The sequence below is a fragment of the Salmo salar genome, chromosome 01 (assembly GCF_965601325.2).
Source record: "Salmo salar chromosome 01, fSalSal1, whole genome shotgun sequence".
Taxonomy (NCBI): domain Eukaryota; kingdom Metazoa; phylum Chordata; class Actinopteri; order Salmoniformes; family Salmonidae; genus Salmo; species Salmo salar.
In genome coordinates this window covers 83,426,443-83,443,813 of record NC_138291.1, presented here as the reverse complement: position 1 = coordinate 83,443,813, position 17,371 = coordinate 83,426,443, and the positions used below count along the sequence as shown (strand labels likewise).

Genomic DNA, 17,371 nt, shown 5'->3' with positions numbered 1-17,371 from the left:
GACATTCAAAGACTTGTCCCCTCCTGCGTTGTTTTGGCTGTGTGCTTAGGGTCTTGATGCTGCCACCACCATGTAGGGCTGGGCAACATGGTCAAAATCTCATATCCCGATATAGCACATTCTGTAAATTCAGTGACTAAATAGTTTATATAAAATGACCACATGTAAAGACCTATACATTTTGAATTATATTCAACAAATAAAAAAGGTACTTACTCATTTGATTATTTTATTTAGAACTTGTGCAAATTTTCAATTAAGCATGTAACAAAATATAAAAGGTAAATGGAAAACTATAAATATAGGCCAAAAAAAAAATATTTTTGTGGGCTTGCCTGTTTTGCATGTTACTTTGGCATTAATACGTGTAACATCAATTTGCATTTGGTACCTTGGGTCGAGTGTTAGCACCAACTCACGAAACCCCCGTTTCTCAACCGAGTAAATTGGGGCCATGTCTTTGCAACGGCAGCTGTTAACTCCTTCCATCTTCGTGGGCAAAAGCCTCTTGCAACGTCTGAGTCAGGGGTTTGTTTTGAGCACTCGACTGTACTTTTTCACACGATTCTTGCGTTAGTGGTGTTTGAGCCCGTTGTCGAGACCGGCCTGCGGCATATTTTGCAGAGGGCGGTTTTCTGGTCCGTGTCAGACTTTTCATACCCAAACCACGTCCATGTGACCGAAGTAGCCTTTTTAGGTACGAGCTCCGTACTTTGTCACGTTTCATCTCCTCCATGTTTGTGTGTTGCAAATTTCCCCGTGTGGAAGAATGCTAAGCATTGTCCAATTGACTAAAAATATTGCCGTAAAGAGTGATTTGCGACAACGAAATAAACGATAGAGCATAATAGAAAAACGTCTATCGTCGCACGATCTATATCGCCCAGCCCTACCAGCATGCTTCACCTAAGGGATGGTGCCAGGTTTCCTCCAGATGTGACACTTTGCTTTTAGGCCAAAGAGTTCAATCTTGGTTTCTCATGGTCTGGTGCCTTTTGGCAAACTCCAAGTGCCTTTTACTGAGGAGTGGCTTTCATCTGGCCATTCTACCATAAAGGCCTGATTGGTGGAGTACTGCAGAGATGGGAGAACCTTCCAGAAGGACAACCATCTCCACAGAGGAACACAGGTTCTTGGTCAAGGCCCTTCTCCCCCAATTGCGCAGTTTAAGATGAGTCTAGGTGGTTCCAAACTTCTTCCATTTAAGAATGGAGGCCACTGTGTTCTTGGGCAACTTCATTGCTGCAAAAATGTTTTGGTGCCTTGACACAATCCTGTCTCGGAGCTCTACAGACAATTCCTTCAAACTCAATGCTTGGTTTTTGCTCTGACATGCATCATCAACTGTGGAACCTTGTATAGTAACTTTCCAAATCATGTCCAATGAATTGACCACAGGTGGACTTCAATCAAGTTGTAGAAACAAAGGATATGATCAATGGAACAGGATACGTCTGAGCTCAATTTCAAGTCGTGGCAATATGTTTATTTGCAAACAATTCTACAAACCTGTTTTTGCTTTGTCATTAAGGGGTATCGTGTAGATTGAGATTTTCAGTGTAACAAAAGGGGTCTGAATACTTTACCGTTTCCACTTAGGTTAGTAATACTGTCAAAATTAAAATGCCCTTTTAGTGTAGGAGCTGTTTGAAAAGACCGCTCGTTTGCAGTTGTCCACTCCCAGACAGTCCTAACTCAATTCTTGCTTGAGAAATTGCTCAGGTTTGTTTTCAATAAAAGTACTTAATTATTGCCCAGAAATGGTTTAATATTGAGACAAAAAGACAGCTGCATTTAAGGTCCAATCTGATCATATGATTAAATTTGACAGTCAGTTTTTCTTGCCTCAGGTCCTGATGGGGGACTACAGTACAGAGTTCCGTCCAGTAGACAACCCCCTGGAGCATATAGGCTACTGTCCCCAGGTCAGCCCTTTGTGGCCCCGCATCACCCTGGAAGAACACCTGGAGATCTACGCTGCCATCAAGGGCCTCCGCGGACAGGACGTCCCTGGCATCATCACACGGTAACTATCCACTATCATAAAACAGTTAGCAGGTGCTCTTTTCCAGTGTGACTGCATTCATGTTAAGATAACTAAGAAGGAGAACCACATATCCCAGGCAACAAAAGTGTGGTGGGTGGGGGCAGTTGCTGTTCCGTAGGTAAGCATCATGGTCTTGTAGTGGATGGGAGTTCGACTGGAAGCCAGTGGAGCGTGAGGAGGAGCAGGGTGACATGGGAGAACTTAACAGGCAGGCGGCAGCATTCTGGATAAGTTGCAGGGGTTTGATGGCACAAGCGGGGAACCCAGTCAACAGCAAGTTGCAGTAGTCCAGACGGGAGATGACAAGTGCCTGGATTAGGACCTTCACCACTTCCGGTGTATTATAGGGTCGTACTCTACGGATGTTGTAGAGCATGAACCTGTAAGAGCGGGGTAACTGCTTTGATGTTTGCAGAGAACGATAGTGTTGTCCGGTGTCACGCCAAGGTTCTTTGTACTCTGGGAGGGCGACACTGGAGTTATGATGGAGAGGTCTTTGAGCGAGCAGGCCTTCCCCCAGGGGAAGAGCAGTTATTGGGTTTGAGGTGGTGGGCCGGGCACCTGGGTGTCAGAAGGGAAGGAGAAAAGTAGTGTGTCATCTGCAGAGCAATGATAGGAGACCATGTGAGGATATGGTGACTTAGTGTATAGAGGCCCTAGAACCGAGCGCTGGGGGACACCAGTAAATCTTTGTCCGACACAGATCCTCTCCGTCATCTGGTAGGATGCAATCCAAGAGTGTGCAGAGCCCGAGATGACCAGCCCTGAGAGGGTGGAGAGGAGGATCTGATGGTTCATGGTGTCAAAGGCAGTGGACAGATCTAGAAGGATGAAAACAGAGGAGATAGTCAGCTTTGGCAGTGCAGAGAGCCTCTGACACAGAAGAGCAGTCTCGGTTGGGTGACCCATCTTGAAGCCTGACTAGTTAAGGTCTTTGAGAGCCATAACGATAGAGTTGATCATAGACAGCACACTCAAGTGTTTTGGAAAGAAAAGGCTACAGGTCTATAGTTTGACGTCAGATGAGTCGAGTGTTGGTTTCTTGAGGGGAGCAACTCTGGCCATTTTGAAGTTAGAGGGGACGCAGCCAGTGGTCAGGGATGAGTTGATAGGGGAAGGTCTCCAGAGATGGTCTGGGGTCGAGCGGGCAGGTTGTCCAGTGGCCAGACGTCATCTGGAAGAGGGGAGAAAGAGGTCAAGGCTTAGGGTAGTTCTGAGACAAGTGTACTCAATAGGCTGAGTGAATGAGTAGCGGATGTCAACCTTTTTTTCCCCCAAAGTTGTTGACAAAGTCGTCCACAGAGAGGGAGGAGGGGGTAGAGGATTAAGGAGGGAGAAAGTGGAAGAGTTTCCTAGGGTTAGAGGCAGAAGCATGAAATGTAGTGGTTGAAAGTGGCTTTTACAGCAGATACAGAGGGAGTGAAAGGATGATAGGTTCTCCAGAAGTTTAGTGTTTCTCCGGAAGTTTAGTGTTCCTCCATTTTTCACTCAGCTGCTCGCAGCCCTGTTCTGTAAACTCAATGAGCCACGGAGCAGGAGGGGAGGGCCAAGCCGGCCGGGAGGAAAGGGGACTGTGCAGGTCATAGGATGCGGGAGGGGAGTAGAGACGAAGAGGCCGCGTCGGGAGAAGTATTTAGCAGAAGGGAGAGATGGACAGGTGAGAATAGAAAATCGCCACTTAGGAGAAATTAGTAGACCTGTGTCACCACCACCAAAGACCAGGTTCTCTCAGACTGAGAGAAAGTCAGATGTAGAGCAGCAGGGTTCTCTGGGGTGATACATGTCTTCGTCAGGGCCAAAAAGTCAAGGGACTGAAGGGCAGCATAGGCTGAGATGAACTAGGCATTCTTGACCGCGGAGTGACAGCTCCAAATGCTGCCAGAGACCAGGAATTCCACATGGATTGTGCATGCAGGGTACACTAAATTAGGAGGGTTGCAACCAAGTTGTGGGGAACGTCTGTAAATACTACAGGGAGAGGTGCAAACAGGTATAGAAAACACACAGGGTTGACAAAGCTGCAAAATCAGAAAGTAAATAACTAGGTAAGATATACTCAAGTGAAAGTGTGGAGACTTCCTCCAACAACTCCGAAGAACCGTCTTTGTTTCGTCGTTGGTCTTAGTTATGAGACAGAACTGACACGAGCACCGCTTACAGCTACCGCTGAGAAACCAGGGGAGACTGAAGAACTAACACTAATTGCTAATTGCTTATCAGAGGTGGAGAGCACGCCTCCCTGTACTAATTGCTGATTGCCTAGGAGAAGTGAAAGCACTCCCCCTCCAATATAGCCACTGATTACCAAAAGAAGTCACAAATTGCCCTGTACCTTCATCCTGATTGATGTCTCATGAACTATCTGCAAATTATGAACAGTCAGCAGACACCAAGTAGGTCACTGTGAAGACAGGGAGCGCTTAAAGTAGATGGCCCTAGCTAGCAGAAAGACAGTACTAGACATCAACAGATAAAGACAAAAAAATGATACTATCAGGAGTCCTCTAGCTATAGAATGAAGCACACTGAGATGGTGCCTGAGAAGCTGGTTATATGCAGTACACTCAGAAAAGAGATGTTAACCACTGTGCCACAAAGTGGGACTTAGGGTAATTACAAATGGCTCGGAACAGGGCAGCACGGCTGGCCCTTTAAAGTAAACGGAGAGCTAACAATGATATGCATGTTAATCTCTCATGGCTCAAAGTAGAAGAGAGATTGATTTAATCACTACTTGTATTTGTAAGAAGTGTTGACATGCTGAATGCACCGAGGTGTCTGTTTAAACTACTAGCACACAGCTCACACACCCATGCATACCCCACAAGACATGTCACCAGAGGTCTCTTCACAATGCCCAAGTCCAGATTTGAAAAAACAGGTAAAAATACACCTTATGGAACAGCGGGGACTGTGAAGAGACACACACAAAGGTGCAGACACACACAAGCTCTAGCACACACACTCTACAGACACGTAAATTGTAATATTGTTGTATGGTGGTTTTATACAGTTTGTATTGTAGATATGTAGTGGTGTAAATGTTATGATGTACTGTTTTCTCTTTTGTTGTAAATGTAATGTAAGAGCTTTAATGTGTTTGGACCCCATAATAGATATAAATACCCTTATGACAACTGTCTTGTGGTAGTAACAGGTGATGCCTGATGTAGTCAGAGATGTGCTGTTGACAACTAAGCATTGATTGGATTGTTTATCTGGAGTTCATTTTAATCCTAAAAAATTAATAATGTATCTAACGTTTGCATCTTATCTAACCTGCCTTTTAGACTTGACCCTCTTTATTTTTCTGTTATGTACCTTTTTGCTGTGGTCTCCTGTGGAATGGACCTTGTGTGAACTCTGTGTTTGTCTCTGTGTTCCTATCAGTGTGGTGAATGCTCTGGAGCTGAAGGGCCACCTCCACAAGCAGGCCAAAAACCTCTCAGCTGGGATCAAGAGGAAGGTGAGACAGAAAGAGGGAGAGCAAGAGCGAGTTCCACTTTACACTCTGTCTACTCTCCACACACCTTCACATAACACTGTGGAAAGGGAGACATTTAGTTTGAAACTGCCTGCCAGGGAGACATTTGGAGAGCTGAAATGGGGTTGCTTCAGAGATTCAGTTTGGGCCTAGCAGTACCATCCATCATTTAATGTGGTGTTAGATAATAGAGAGAGGAAATGAGGTGAGTATTTCCTCCCTCTGCCAGCTCAAACCACCCTACAATGTTAGCTGGGAATCAGTGTGTGTAAAATAACCACCAAGCTTAGCCCATACACATTTACCAAATCCTAAACCCTTACTTTGCTCACTTGTTTAATTTGTACATCTGTGTCACAGTGTGTTGACTGCTGTCTCGATCGCTGAATGCTCAGCTATGAGAAGCCAATTGACGTTTACTCATGAGGTGCTGACCTGTTGTACCCCCTACAACCGCTGTGATTATTATTTGACCCTGCTGGTCATCTATGAACGTTTGAACATCTTGAAGAACAATCTGGCCTTAATGGACAATCTTATAATCTCCACCTGGGAAAGCCAGAAGAGGACTGTCAACCCCTCAGAGGCTGGTTCCTTTCTAGGTTTCTTCCTGACTTACTAGGGAGTTTTTCCTAGCCAACCTTGCTTCTACATCTACATTGCTTGCTGTTTAGAGTTTTAGGTTGGGTTTCTGTATAAGCACTTTGGGACATCTGCTGATGTAAAAAGTGCTTTATAAATACATTTGATTTGATTGTTGCGTTTTCTTTGTGTGTTTCAGCCTAGCCAAAACATTCAAATCCTTTTGCCCTCACTAATTCTCATTTGCCTGTTTCATTTGTATCTGTGCCACACGTTGTTGACTGTATTCCTTTGTGTTTCCTGTTTATGTGTTTCAGTTGTGCTTTGCTCTCAGCATGTTGGGGAACCCTCAGATAGTTCTGCTGGACGAGCCTTCTACAGGGATGGACCCCAAGTCCAAACAACGCATGTGGTGAGTCCCATGCTCCTCTCCCTGGGACAGGCACAATCAAACCAAAACAATGTTGTTGACAAGAAATAGTTGTGCGGTACAAGGCTGAGAAATTACAGCAAAATCACACTGCAATCAATAGAAACCAGAATGTATCGTGTATCATTGTCATTTGTATATGTACACTATATATACAAAAGCATGTGGACACACCTTCAAATTAGTGGATTCTGCTATTTCAGCCACACCCATTGCTGACAGGTGTATACAATTGAGCACACCGCCATGCAATCTCCATAGACAAACATTGGCAGTAGAATGGCCTTACTGATGAGCTCAGTGACTTTCAAAGTGGCACCATCATAGGATGCCACCTTTCCAACAAGTCAGTTTGTCAAACTTCTGCCCTGCTAGAGCTGCCCTGGTCAACTGGTCAACTGTAAGTGCTGTTATTGTGGAAACGTCTAGGAGCATCAACGGCTCAGCTGCAAAGTGGTAGACCACACAAGCTCACAGAATGGGACCACCGAGTGCTGAAGCGTGTAGCGCATAAAAATCGTCTGTCCTCGGTTGCAACACTCACTAACAAGTTCCTAACTGCCTCTGGAAGCAACGTCAGCACAATAACTGTTCGTCGGGAGATTCATGAAATGTTTTTCCATGGCCGAGCAGCCGCACACAAGCCTAAGATCACCATGCACAATGCCAAGCGTCGGCTGGAGTGATGTAAAGCTCGCCGCCATTGGACTCTGGAGCAGTGGAAAAGCTTTCTCTGGAGTGATGAATCACGCTTCATTATCTGGCAGTCCGAAGGACAAATCTGGGTTTAGCAGATGCCAGGAAAACACTACCTTCCCGAATGCAAAGTGCCAACTGTAAAGTTTGGTGGAGGAGGAATTAATGGTCTGGAGCTGTTTTCCATGGTTCGGGCTTGGCCACTTAGTTCCAGTGAAGGGAAATCTTAACGCTACAGCATACAATAATATTCTAGATGATTCTGTGCTTCCAACTTTGTGGCAACAGTTTGAGAAAGGCCCATTCCAGTTTCAGCATGACAATGCCCCCGTGCACAGAGTGAGGTTCATATAGAAAATGTTTGTCAAGATCAGTGTGGAAGAACTTGACTGGCCTGCACAGAGCCCTGACCTCAATCCCATCGAAGACCTTTGGAATGAATTGGAACGCCTACTAGCCCAACAGGCCTAATAGCCCAACATCAGTGTCCCACCTCACTAATGCTCTTGTGTCTGAATGGAAGCAAGTCCCTGCAGCAATGTTCTAACATCTAGTGGAAAGCCTTCCCAGAAGAGTGGAGGCTGTTATAGCAGCAAAGGGGGAGCAACTCCATATTAATGCCCATGATTTTGGAATGAGATGGTCGACGAACAGGTGTCCATACACTACATAACCAAAAGAAATGTTAACTTCCGTTTCAAAGGTTTTCAGTTTGGTTTTTAGTTTTAGATTTTTGTTGTTCTACTCTGTTAAGTAGCCAGTAAAGTGCTAAGGCTTTGGTCCTTCTGTCCCTCTGGTTCGTCCTGTCTCCAGGAGGGCTATCCGGGCAGCGTTTAAGAACCGCCAGCGTGGGGCCATTCTGACCACTCACTACATGGAGGAGGCTGAGGCTGTGTGTGACCGCGTGGCCATCATGGTGTCAGGGCAGCTCAGGTGAGTGTATCAGAGTAGCGGTGAAGATGGGTGGAACATAGTGTTGGATAGAGAATGCACTTGCCACAATGGCTGTTTGTGGTCTGCCCTCTATCCAACTCAATGAGGGGGACAGGGGGACGTCCAGAAGCTCTGACATTGGGGCTGGCATTGGGGAAAAGGTGTGATATGTTGCAATTACATTGCTATAGCTAATAATCTATGTCACAGTAACTAGGTTATAAATAACTTTGTTACAATAACTTTGTCTTATCATACTGTAGGTACGTTTTAGTGTTTAGATATTTTGTTTGGTGTTGAGATCAGGTTGTGTATTGGGGAGTTGATTTGTGGTAGTTGGGATTAGGATGATGATGACGAGGATGTGTTATATCTCTCAGGTGTATTGGGTCTATCCTGTTGTGATGATGATGATGATGATGATGATGATGTGTCAGGTGGATTGGGTCTATCCTGTTGTGGTGATGATGATGATGATGATGTGTCAGGTGGATTGGGTCTATCCTGTTGTGGTGATGATGATGATGATGTGTCAGGTGTATTGGGTCTATCTAGTTGTGGTGATGATGATGATTATGTGTCAGGATGATGTGTCAGGTGGATTGGGTCTATCTAGTTGTGATGATGATGTGTCAGGTGTATTGGGTCTATTGGGTCTATCTAGTTGTGATGATGATGATGATGATGATGTGTCTCAGGTGGATAGGGTCTATCTAGTTGTGATGATGATGATGATGATGTGTCTCAGGTGTATTGGGTCTATCTAGTTGTGGTGATGATGATGATGATGATGATGATGATGATGTGTCTCAGGTGTATTGGGTCTATCTAGTTGTGGTGATGATGATGATGATGATGTGTCTCAGGTGTATTGGGTCTATCTACTTGTGATGATGATGATGATGTGTCTCTGTCTCTCAGGTGTATTGGGTCTATCTAGTTGTGGTGATGATGATGATGATGATGATGTGTCTCAGGTGTATTGGGTCTATCTAGTTGTGATGATGATGATGATGATGATGTGTCTCTGTCTCTCAGGTGTATTGGGTCTATCTAGTTGTGGTGATGATGATGATGATGATGTGTCAGGTGGATTGGGTCTATCTAGTTGTGATGATGATGATGATGATGTGTCTCTGTCTCTCAGGTGTATTGGGTCTATCTAGTTGTGATGATGATGATGATGATGATGTGTCAGGTGGATTGGGTCTATCTAGTTGTGATGATGATGATGATGTGTCTCTGTCTCTCAGGTGTATTGGGTCTATCCAGCACCTGAAGGGGAAGTATGGGCGTGGCTACAGCCTGGAAGTGAAGCTGAGAGAGGAGCTGACAGGGCTTCAACAAGTGGCACTCCTCCACAAGGAGATCCGTCGAATCTTCCCTCACGCTGCAAGACAGGAGAGGTGATTCAGAGCAGAGGTGTGTGTGTGTGTGTGTGTAATGACATGCTAAAACCTGCTGCCTCTGTCTTGCAGCTTTGCCACCCTGATGGTTTACAAGATCCCCATGGAGGATGTCAAGTCACTGGCCAAGTCCTTCTCTCAGCTAGAGAGTGGTGAGTGTGTGTTTGTGATCACTCTCTGACCATCTGCCTCATGTTTCATTGATCAGTTACAATTTAGGCAAAATGCATTGTGTTCTAATGTCCTCTGCTCTCCCCTGCCTCCAGCTAAGCAAGCCTTCAACTTTGAAGAGTACAACTTTTCACAATCAACCTTAGAGCAGGTAAGTACTCATTTGTGAACCTTACCTTGAATGTCATGTGATGATGTTACATCAACTGCAATGCAAACTCCATCCACTTCCTGACTATTTGTCTTAGCTAGTCTCTCTCTTGCTCTCTCTCACACTCCATCTCTCAGGTCTTCATGGAGTTTGCTAAGGAGCAGGAGAACGAGGAGGAAGAGGTGGGTTCCCTCAGCACCACGTTCCAGTGGCAGCGGCTCCGCCAGGACGGCCCTGTGCCTGTCAACCACACAGACAGCATTGTGCACCAGCTCTGAGCTCCACTGGGGGGGGGGCTGTCTGTGGCCGGCACAGTCTCTGGGCTCCCATTCTCCCTGCCTACGTGGCACTAACCTCGTCCCCAGCCTAAAGAGGCTGGAAACGAGTTTACTATGGCACAGGCAATGCCAGCCCTAGCAATGCACTCACCCCTCACCTCACGGCTCACACCACCAACCACCACCAGCCCAAACTAATAGGACAAAATGGGTGTCACAGGACGGATGGATGCCCCTATGGACATGGCTCTGGAGGGCTAGCAACTATACACTCACACCGGAACTGTGTGTGTTTGGCATGGGAAGTCTCTCTGGGGCTGAGATGTGTGAGTTGTCCGAACTACTGTGTGTTTTCTGACCTTTGCACTGACTAACCAAGGGGCCTGCTCCACTCCACCCAACCAGAATCTCTCTCCTCTGATGACGCACTGATACAACTAATACCTACTCCGTTTTTTTAATAGGTTTTATTTTATTTTATTTTTTATCTGAATTCACAGCGAGTTGGTATATATGGATATATATATATATTTAAGCAATAAGGCCCGAGGAGGTGTACTATATGGCCAATATACCACGGCTAAGGGCTATTCTTATGCATGACTCATCGCGGAGTGCCTGGACACAGTCCTTAGCCATGGTATATTTGCCATATACCACAAAACCCGAGGCGCCTTATTGCTATTATAAACTGGTTACCAACATAATTAGAGCAGTAAAAATAAATGTTTTGTCATACCTGTGGTATACGGTCTGATATACCACGGCTGTCAGCCAGTCAGCATTCAGGGCTTGAACCACCCAGTTTATTTATATATATATATATATATATACTACAGTTCAAAAGTTTTGGGTCACTGGGGTCACTTAGAAATGTCCTTATTTTTGAAAGAAAACCTAGGCAGAGTTCCTCTGTCTGGTGTCTGTGTTCTTTTGCCCATCTTAATCTTTTCTTGTTATTGGCCAGTCTGAGATATGGCTTTTTCTTTGCAACTCTGCCTAGAAGGCCAGCATCCCGGGGTCGCCTATTCACTGTTGACGTTGAGACTGGTGTTTTGCGGGTACTATTTAATGAAGCTGCCATTTGAGGACTTGTGAGGCGTCTTTCTCAAACTAGACACTCTAATGTACTTGTTCTCTTGCTCAGTTGTGCACCGGGGCCTCCCACTCCTCTTTCTATTCTTGTTAGAGCCAGTTTGCGCTGTTCTGTGAAGAGAGTAGTACACAGCGTTGTACGAGATCTTCAGTTTTTTGACAATTTCTCGCATGGAATAGCCTTCTTTTCTCAGAACGAGAATAGACTGATGAATTTCAGAAATTATTTGTTTCTGGCCATTTTGAGCCTGTAATCGAACCCACAAATGCTGATGCTCCAGATACTCAACTAGTCTAAAGAAGGCCAGTTTTATTGCTTCTTTAATCAGAACAACAGTTTTCAGATGTGCTAAAATAATTGCAAAAGGGTTTGCTAATGATCAATTAGCCTTTTAAAATGATAAACTTGGATTAGCTAACACAACGTGCCATTGGAACACAGGAGTGATGGTTGCTGATAAAATGGTCCTCTGTACACCTATGTAGATATTCCATTAAAAGTCAGCTGTTTCCAGCTACAATACTCATTTACAACATTAACAATGTCTACACTGTATTTCTGATCAATTTGATGTTATTTTAATGGACAAAAAATGTAGCTTTTCTTTAAAAAAACAAGGACATTTCTAAGTGAACCTAAACTTTTGAACTGTTATTTATATATATAGTATTTATTGATTCCTTTTACTTTCCATCCATTTCCCTACCTGGGGTAACCTCGTCCCTAGGCAAATTGGAAGTGTCAAGTGAACAAGATTATCCATGGGGAATCAGTGCAGTGCAGTAAGTGTGTTTGCTCGTGTCTTCCACTGTGTTTGTGAAACGTTGTGTGTTTTATAACAACACCAGTCCAGTTCTGGCTCTAGATCCACTAGAACCAAAGCAGTACATCCCTATTTACTCACACACTCCTTACCTAACACGTTGACACTAAGGTGCTTTTAGCGTCTGTAGCATGATGTGGACTATTTGTGTCGTAGTTGTGTAGGTTGCTTGTTCTGGACGTGTGAGTACAGATAAACTACTGACAGATCAACTGACAGATCTCCAGTACAGATCAACTACTGACAGATCAACTGACAGATCTCCAGTACAGATCAACTACTGACAGATCAACTGACAGATCTCCAGTACAGATCAACTACTGACAGATCAACTGACAGATCTCCAGTACAGATCAACTACTGACAGATCAACTGACAGATCTCCAGTACAGATAAACTACTGACAGATCAACTGACAGATCTCCAGTACAGACAGAGTTACTGGCAGATGGAGTGGCCTTTTTTTGTTGCAAAAGAGGAAACCCAGCAGAACTGGAGCTCCAGTCCCTCTCCTCCCCTGCATCGCCCTCTGGTGGGTGTGAAGAAAATCACATCTCACTCTGCCTCTGCCTCTTCTGCACTAAGGGTTTGCTGCTGTTACTGTGTTTGTCTTTGGCTGCATCTAAAATGGCACAATATTCACTACTTGCTCTGGTCAAAAGTAGTGCACTATATAGGGAATAGGGTGCCATTTCCTCTGTGTTTCTATGGGGCACTGTGAGTACTGTGTCTCTACACCAGCATGCATTTTAGTGTTGTATACTATAAACACAGCTCTCCCCAGTTCTCATAGACAAGGAGAAAGAGGCCTGCTTTTGAGTGAATTAACATGCTTGTCTGAGAGGAAGAATTATGGATAAATAAGGGGAAGATGGTCAGTATTGTAGTGATGTTATAAAAGGCACAAGTGTAAGGTTTAGTATGGAGGGTTTAGGGTGGAGCGTTTAGGAAATGTGCTCACACTGCCCAGTGGCCTTCCACTCCTACAATACTTTAGTGTCTGAATAGGAATGATAGCTTGGTAATGTAGTATCTTAAATGCACATCAGTACATGTAGCACTCTGGCTTCATCAAACATTTGGTATGGGAACCAAGTCACCAACCCTAGAGAATCAGTCAATTGGAAGAATATTGTTTGGAAGAGTAGGTCTTGTTTTTATTTTATTATTATGAAATATTTTGATTATTTTATCTTGGCCAGGTGTGCTCAAATTGGTATTTTGTGACAAAGTGTTGAATTTTGAATGTCTCCAAAAAGAGGCTTCTTATTTTATCTAGGTGACTTAGAGTTTTTGAAGTTCTGTTGGACTGAAAGGAGCTCAGTTTTCACTCTGTGTCACTCTGGTGCCGCTTTTAACCACAGATATATTTTATTATTTGTATTGTATTTTGTGTGTGTGTGCGTGCGTGACTCATGTTTGGCTACTGTTATAAGACTGCTACAGTACTCATATAACCCTCTCCAGGGAAGCACACTAAGTGTTGGTGCAATACTTAAACAATTGTAACAGTAAAAATTTTAACTTTTTCTTGTGACATTCAGGTGAGCTTTGAAAGAGCAAATAAGAGATGAACAGAAGGGAGTTCAGAAGAGAATTCTTAGTATGTGAGGATGGTGGAACTGAGAGAAGATGTTGGTTTCCAAATTGAGAGTCCATGGAATTGAACTAATGTTTTCAGATGGTACTTTTGACCCTATTTGTGATGCGGGCGTATGCTCGGCATGGTAGATTCTTGATTGCTTGAAACGCATGATCCCTCTGGCCTCTTGCTTGATGAAGTTGCATCACATACTTACAAAGATGCAAACACAATTTCAGGATTCCCTAAAAAGTGTCTACAATACCTAACTGTCTATATATCTCACTAAAGGTAAATATATTGTACAGTGTGGCATAATATTATGTCTAATTTGATATATTTTCCTGTAGCATAAATCACGAGTGCTTGTATTTTCTACAGACGTGTGTGTTCTTCATCGTTCCGTAGAAGACGTGTCATAATAAAAAATATCATCCTGCCGTAGAAGATGTGTCATAGTAGAGAATATCATCCTGCCGTAGAAGACGTGTCGTAGTAGAGAATATCATCCTGCCGACGAAGACGTGTCGTAGTAGAGAATATGACAGTGAGTCAGATTTGTTGATGTCTCGCCAGCCTCTCTCTGATACTGAGACTTAATATCAGTCTGTTGGCCATGAGTCTGAATTAAGAAACATTCACAGAGAACAGGAGGCCTTCACTTATTGTTTACGGGTGGTGTGGCCATAGAAATATACTGTTCCAGGTGGTCAAAAGACCATGGCCTGAGGGGCTTTGTCCCTTCTAGCGATTATATTTCTGAGTGTAGCGCCTATTTTGGGCAGTGATAATCATTGAGCAAAATGCCTCTTGTCCCTTTTTGCCTTCTACCATAAACCCACCTCCCCTCCCTCTCTGTGAACTAGATATTTTCTCACGTCTCATCTCTCCAACCTGGGGTGCAGAAGCTTTATAGTCGTCATCTCAACTTATTAAGGGAGATTTTTTTATTATAACATTGTTTATTTTAATGGGGAGCTGTGTGACATAGTTTTGTAATGTGGTGTTTGGGTTATTGAGGTGTTGTTGGATAATGTTGGCGCAAGTTAATTGAAGTGGTTGTTCATAGCTTCCTTTGTCTACCATGTCATGTGTGTGGTTAAGTTTATCATTATGCTTATTGTGTTGTCTTTTAAACTGATGAAAAGTCGTTAAAGAAGAGGTTGAAGCCCAAGAAATAGGATGCAGTAGCATCTCAGAGGCCTGTTTTGCCACCATTGACCTTCATTTGATGGAATATATGTTTTGTGTTTTCTATTCATATATTTTTTTTAAGAAAGTGATCTGAAAATGTATGTTGGTATAGGACCGGTCTGTTGGGTTTCTGTTCATTTGCCCTCTGAAGTTAATTACAATTGGTTTTATTTTAAATTTGTAAAGGATGTTTTCTACTTTACTCTCTCGCTCTCAAAGAGTATTTGCTACTGAGCATTGTTGGTGAAAATTCAGTGTATGGTTCTGTGATTCCTGGTATTTTTATGATGATATGGTACAACCTCTCACAGGCAGCATTTGTTGTCTGATAATCCTTCTTTCTAGAATACCCCACTGACTGTGTATGCTTAAAGATATTGCTTTGTTCTGTTGACATACTCTAACACTATCGTGTGAGTGGAGAGAGCATTTTTATTTTTAACTCTGAACATTATTTTTGCACACATGTAGCCTTGTGCTATCGTCACCACTATAATAGAGCGAAAATAGAATGTCTGTTATGTTTCATTCTGTATGAGTTGTGTATGGAGTGAGATGGACTACATTCACTGAATTCTTATCTATTTTAAAGTAACTGCCCAGATGTTCCAGAGATCTATGAAGGTTGACCTATAATTACTTACAATATGAGTGAAGTGGTTTTCCTTCCAATTATTATTTTTTAAATTACCTTAAAAATCTACTTTCCTGTGTCGGAATGGTGTGGGTGTACAACAACAACAAAATGGTGTGGCGTATACCGGTCAAAATATTCTTGCAAGTCGACCGCTGGTATGCCAGCTCAGCCTCCTCTAGACATCTGATTGGCCAGCTCATCCTCAGGGAGATGACATGTTCTATGAGGAAATGGCAAGCATTTTTGAAAAGGTCTGTTTGAGGTGGGGTTGTTGGGGGTTTTTTCTCCAACGTATGCTCCGGCCACAAACGAGTATAGGACGAGTCAACATTAGTTGGATACGAGTTAACTAAATATGAACTTTTAAGTGACATTTTCACTTGGCAGTTACTTTAAGATGTTTTTCCCAAGTGCAATATTTAGATGTGTGTTGTCACAAGCGTTCTATTATAAAGGCTATCATGGTTAACTAAAATATCAATGCATCCTTTATTCTGTGGACTTTAGTGTCACTTGCAGTAAAATGTTAACATTAGATTGCTTTTTTTTTTGCTCTTTTTTGATGCCCATTCCCTGAGCAGGTAAGCATTATGTTTTTACTCCCTTCCATATGTATTTGGACAGCAAAGTGAAAACATTTTATTTGTCTCTATACTCCAGCATTTTAGATTTGAGCTAGAATGTCAGATTTTATTTGAGGGTATTTTCATACATATCTGTTTTACCATTTAGACATCAAATAACTTTATGTATCTAGTCCCCACATTTGAAGAAGTCATAAGTATTTGGACAAATTCACTTAGTGTATCAAAGTAGTCAAACGTTAAGTATTTGGTCCCATATTCCTTGCACGCAATGACTACATCAAGTTTGTGACTCTACAAACTTGTTGGATGCATTTGTGGTTTGTTTTGCTTGTGTTCTGGTTTGTTTTGCCCAATAGGGACTGAATAGGAAGAGTCACGTCATCAAAAAACTCTGCAGCTGGAATGACCCGCAGCAAACTCAGTCTGCCTAGTAATGCCATGACTGCCGATCTAGCCCGCTTACAGTAGCAGGGCAAATGTATATTTTTATTAGAATTTAAATGACAATACAAATAAACATAGGATATCAATACAAATATATGTTCAATATATGAACATTTTGGAAAGAAGTAGAAGGTACTCAACCAATGTGAGTAGAGGTGCAACCTAAAAATGTGTTGACATCATTGGGCAGGAAAATGCGCAGCGCTCACTCACCATATTTTTCTTCGTTTTTTTTATTAGACAAGTTTAAAACATTTCATCCTTCATTGGCCTTCTTCAGAATCAATAATAAATCTGAAGGGCGAAACGTCAATCTTTTAAACTTGTCTAATAAAAACGACACATTTTTCCTGTCCAACAATATATGACAAATAAAACGGTCACACTTTTATTTGGATAGTCCCATATACAATCAATAAACAGGGGATATCAACACATCTTTTCAACATGGTTAGAGAGTAACTGATAACATCTAATCAGTTACATGTAAACTGATTACAAAACTGTAACTGCAATCAGTTACCAGCAAAATATTTTTAACTTCTTGGATTACTTTTAAATTCAGAAAGGATGTTTGACACCTTTCTGTTTTCTCAATGACATTCAATTCAGCATTGAAAATAGGAGCAAGTTTAAGTTTGTTCCACCTGAGCAGAGTATTTGAGCGGAGTTGAGCGGTCGGAAATCGCTCTCATTGGTCATGGAGAAGCTCCAGCGCTCCACATCCTTTCCAACCGCTCCACCAAAAACCACTCTGCGCTCACAGATAATAAAGCTGCTGCTCACAATTTAACCAAACCATATGATTTGAATGAAATGTATTTGAATAA

At 42.9% G+C, this 17,371-nt stretch overlaps 1 protein-coding gene across 4 annotated transcripts in view; it reads left to right on the top strand.

Moving 5' to 3' along the window:
- Nucleotides 1-15,985, top strand: part of abca5 (ATP binding cassette subfamily A member 5) — a 100,920-nt gene extending 84,935 nt beyond the window's left edge. For 3 of the 4 annotated variants that reach the window (XM_014212922.3, XM_014212913.3, XM_014212904.3), the window contains 8 exons: nt 1,851-2,026; nt 5,438-5,513; nt 6,431-6,525; nt 8,053-8,172; nt 9,426-9,578; nt 9,651-9,730; nt 9,845-9,900; nt 10,038-15,985. In XM_014212922.3, coding sequence (XP_014068397.1) covers nt 1,851-2,026; nt 5,438-5,513; nt 6,431-6,525; nt 8,053-8,172; nt 9,426-9,578; nt 9,651-9,730; nt 9,845-9,900; nt 10,038-10,178 — 897 coding nt within the window. In that variant the 3' untranslated portion in view covers nt 10,179-15,985. Of the gene's footprint in view, nt 1-1,850; nt 2,027-5,437; nt 5,514-6,430; nt 6,526-8,052; nt 8,173-8,552; nt 8,593-9,425; nt 9,579-9,650; nt 9,731-9,844; nt 9,901-10,037 lie in introns of those variants that run through there. The other variant, XM_045723354.2, reaches the window with a different exon arrangement.
- Nucleotides 15,986-17,371: the final 1,386 nt, after the last annotated feature.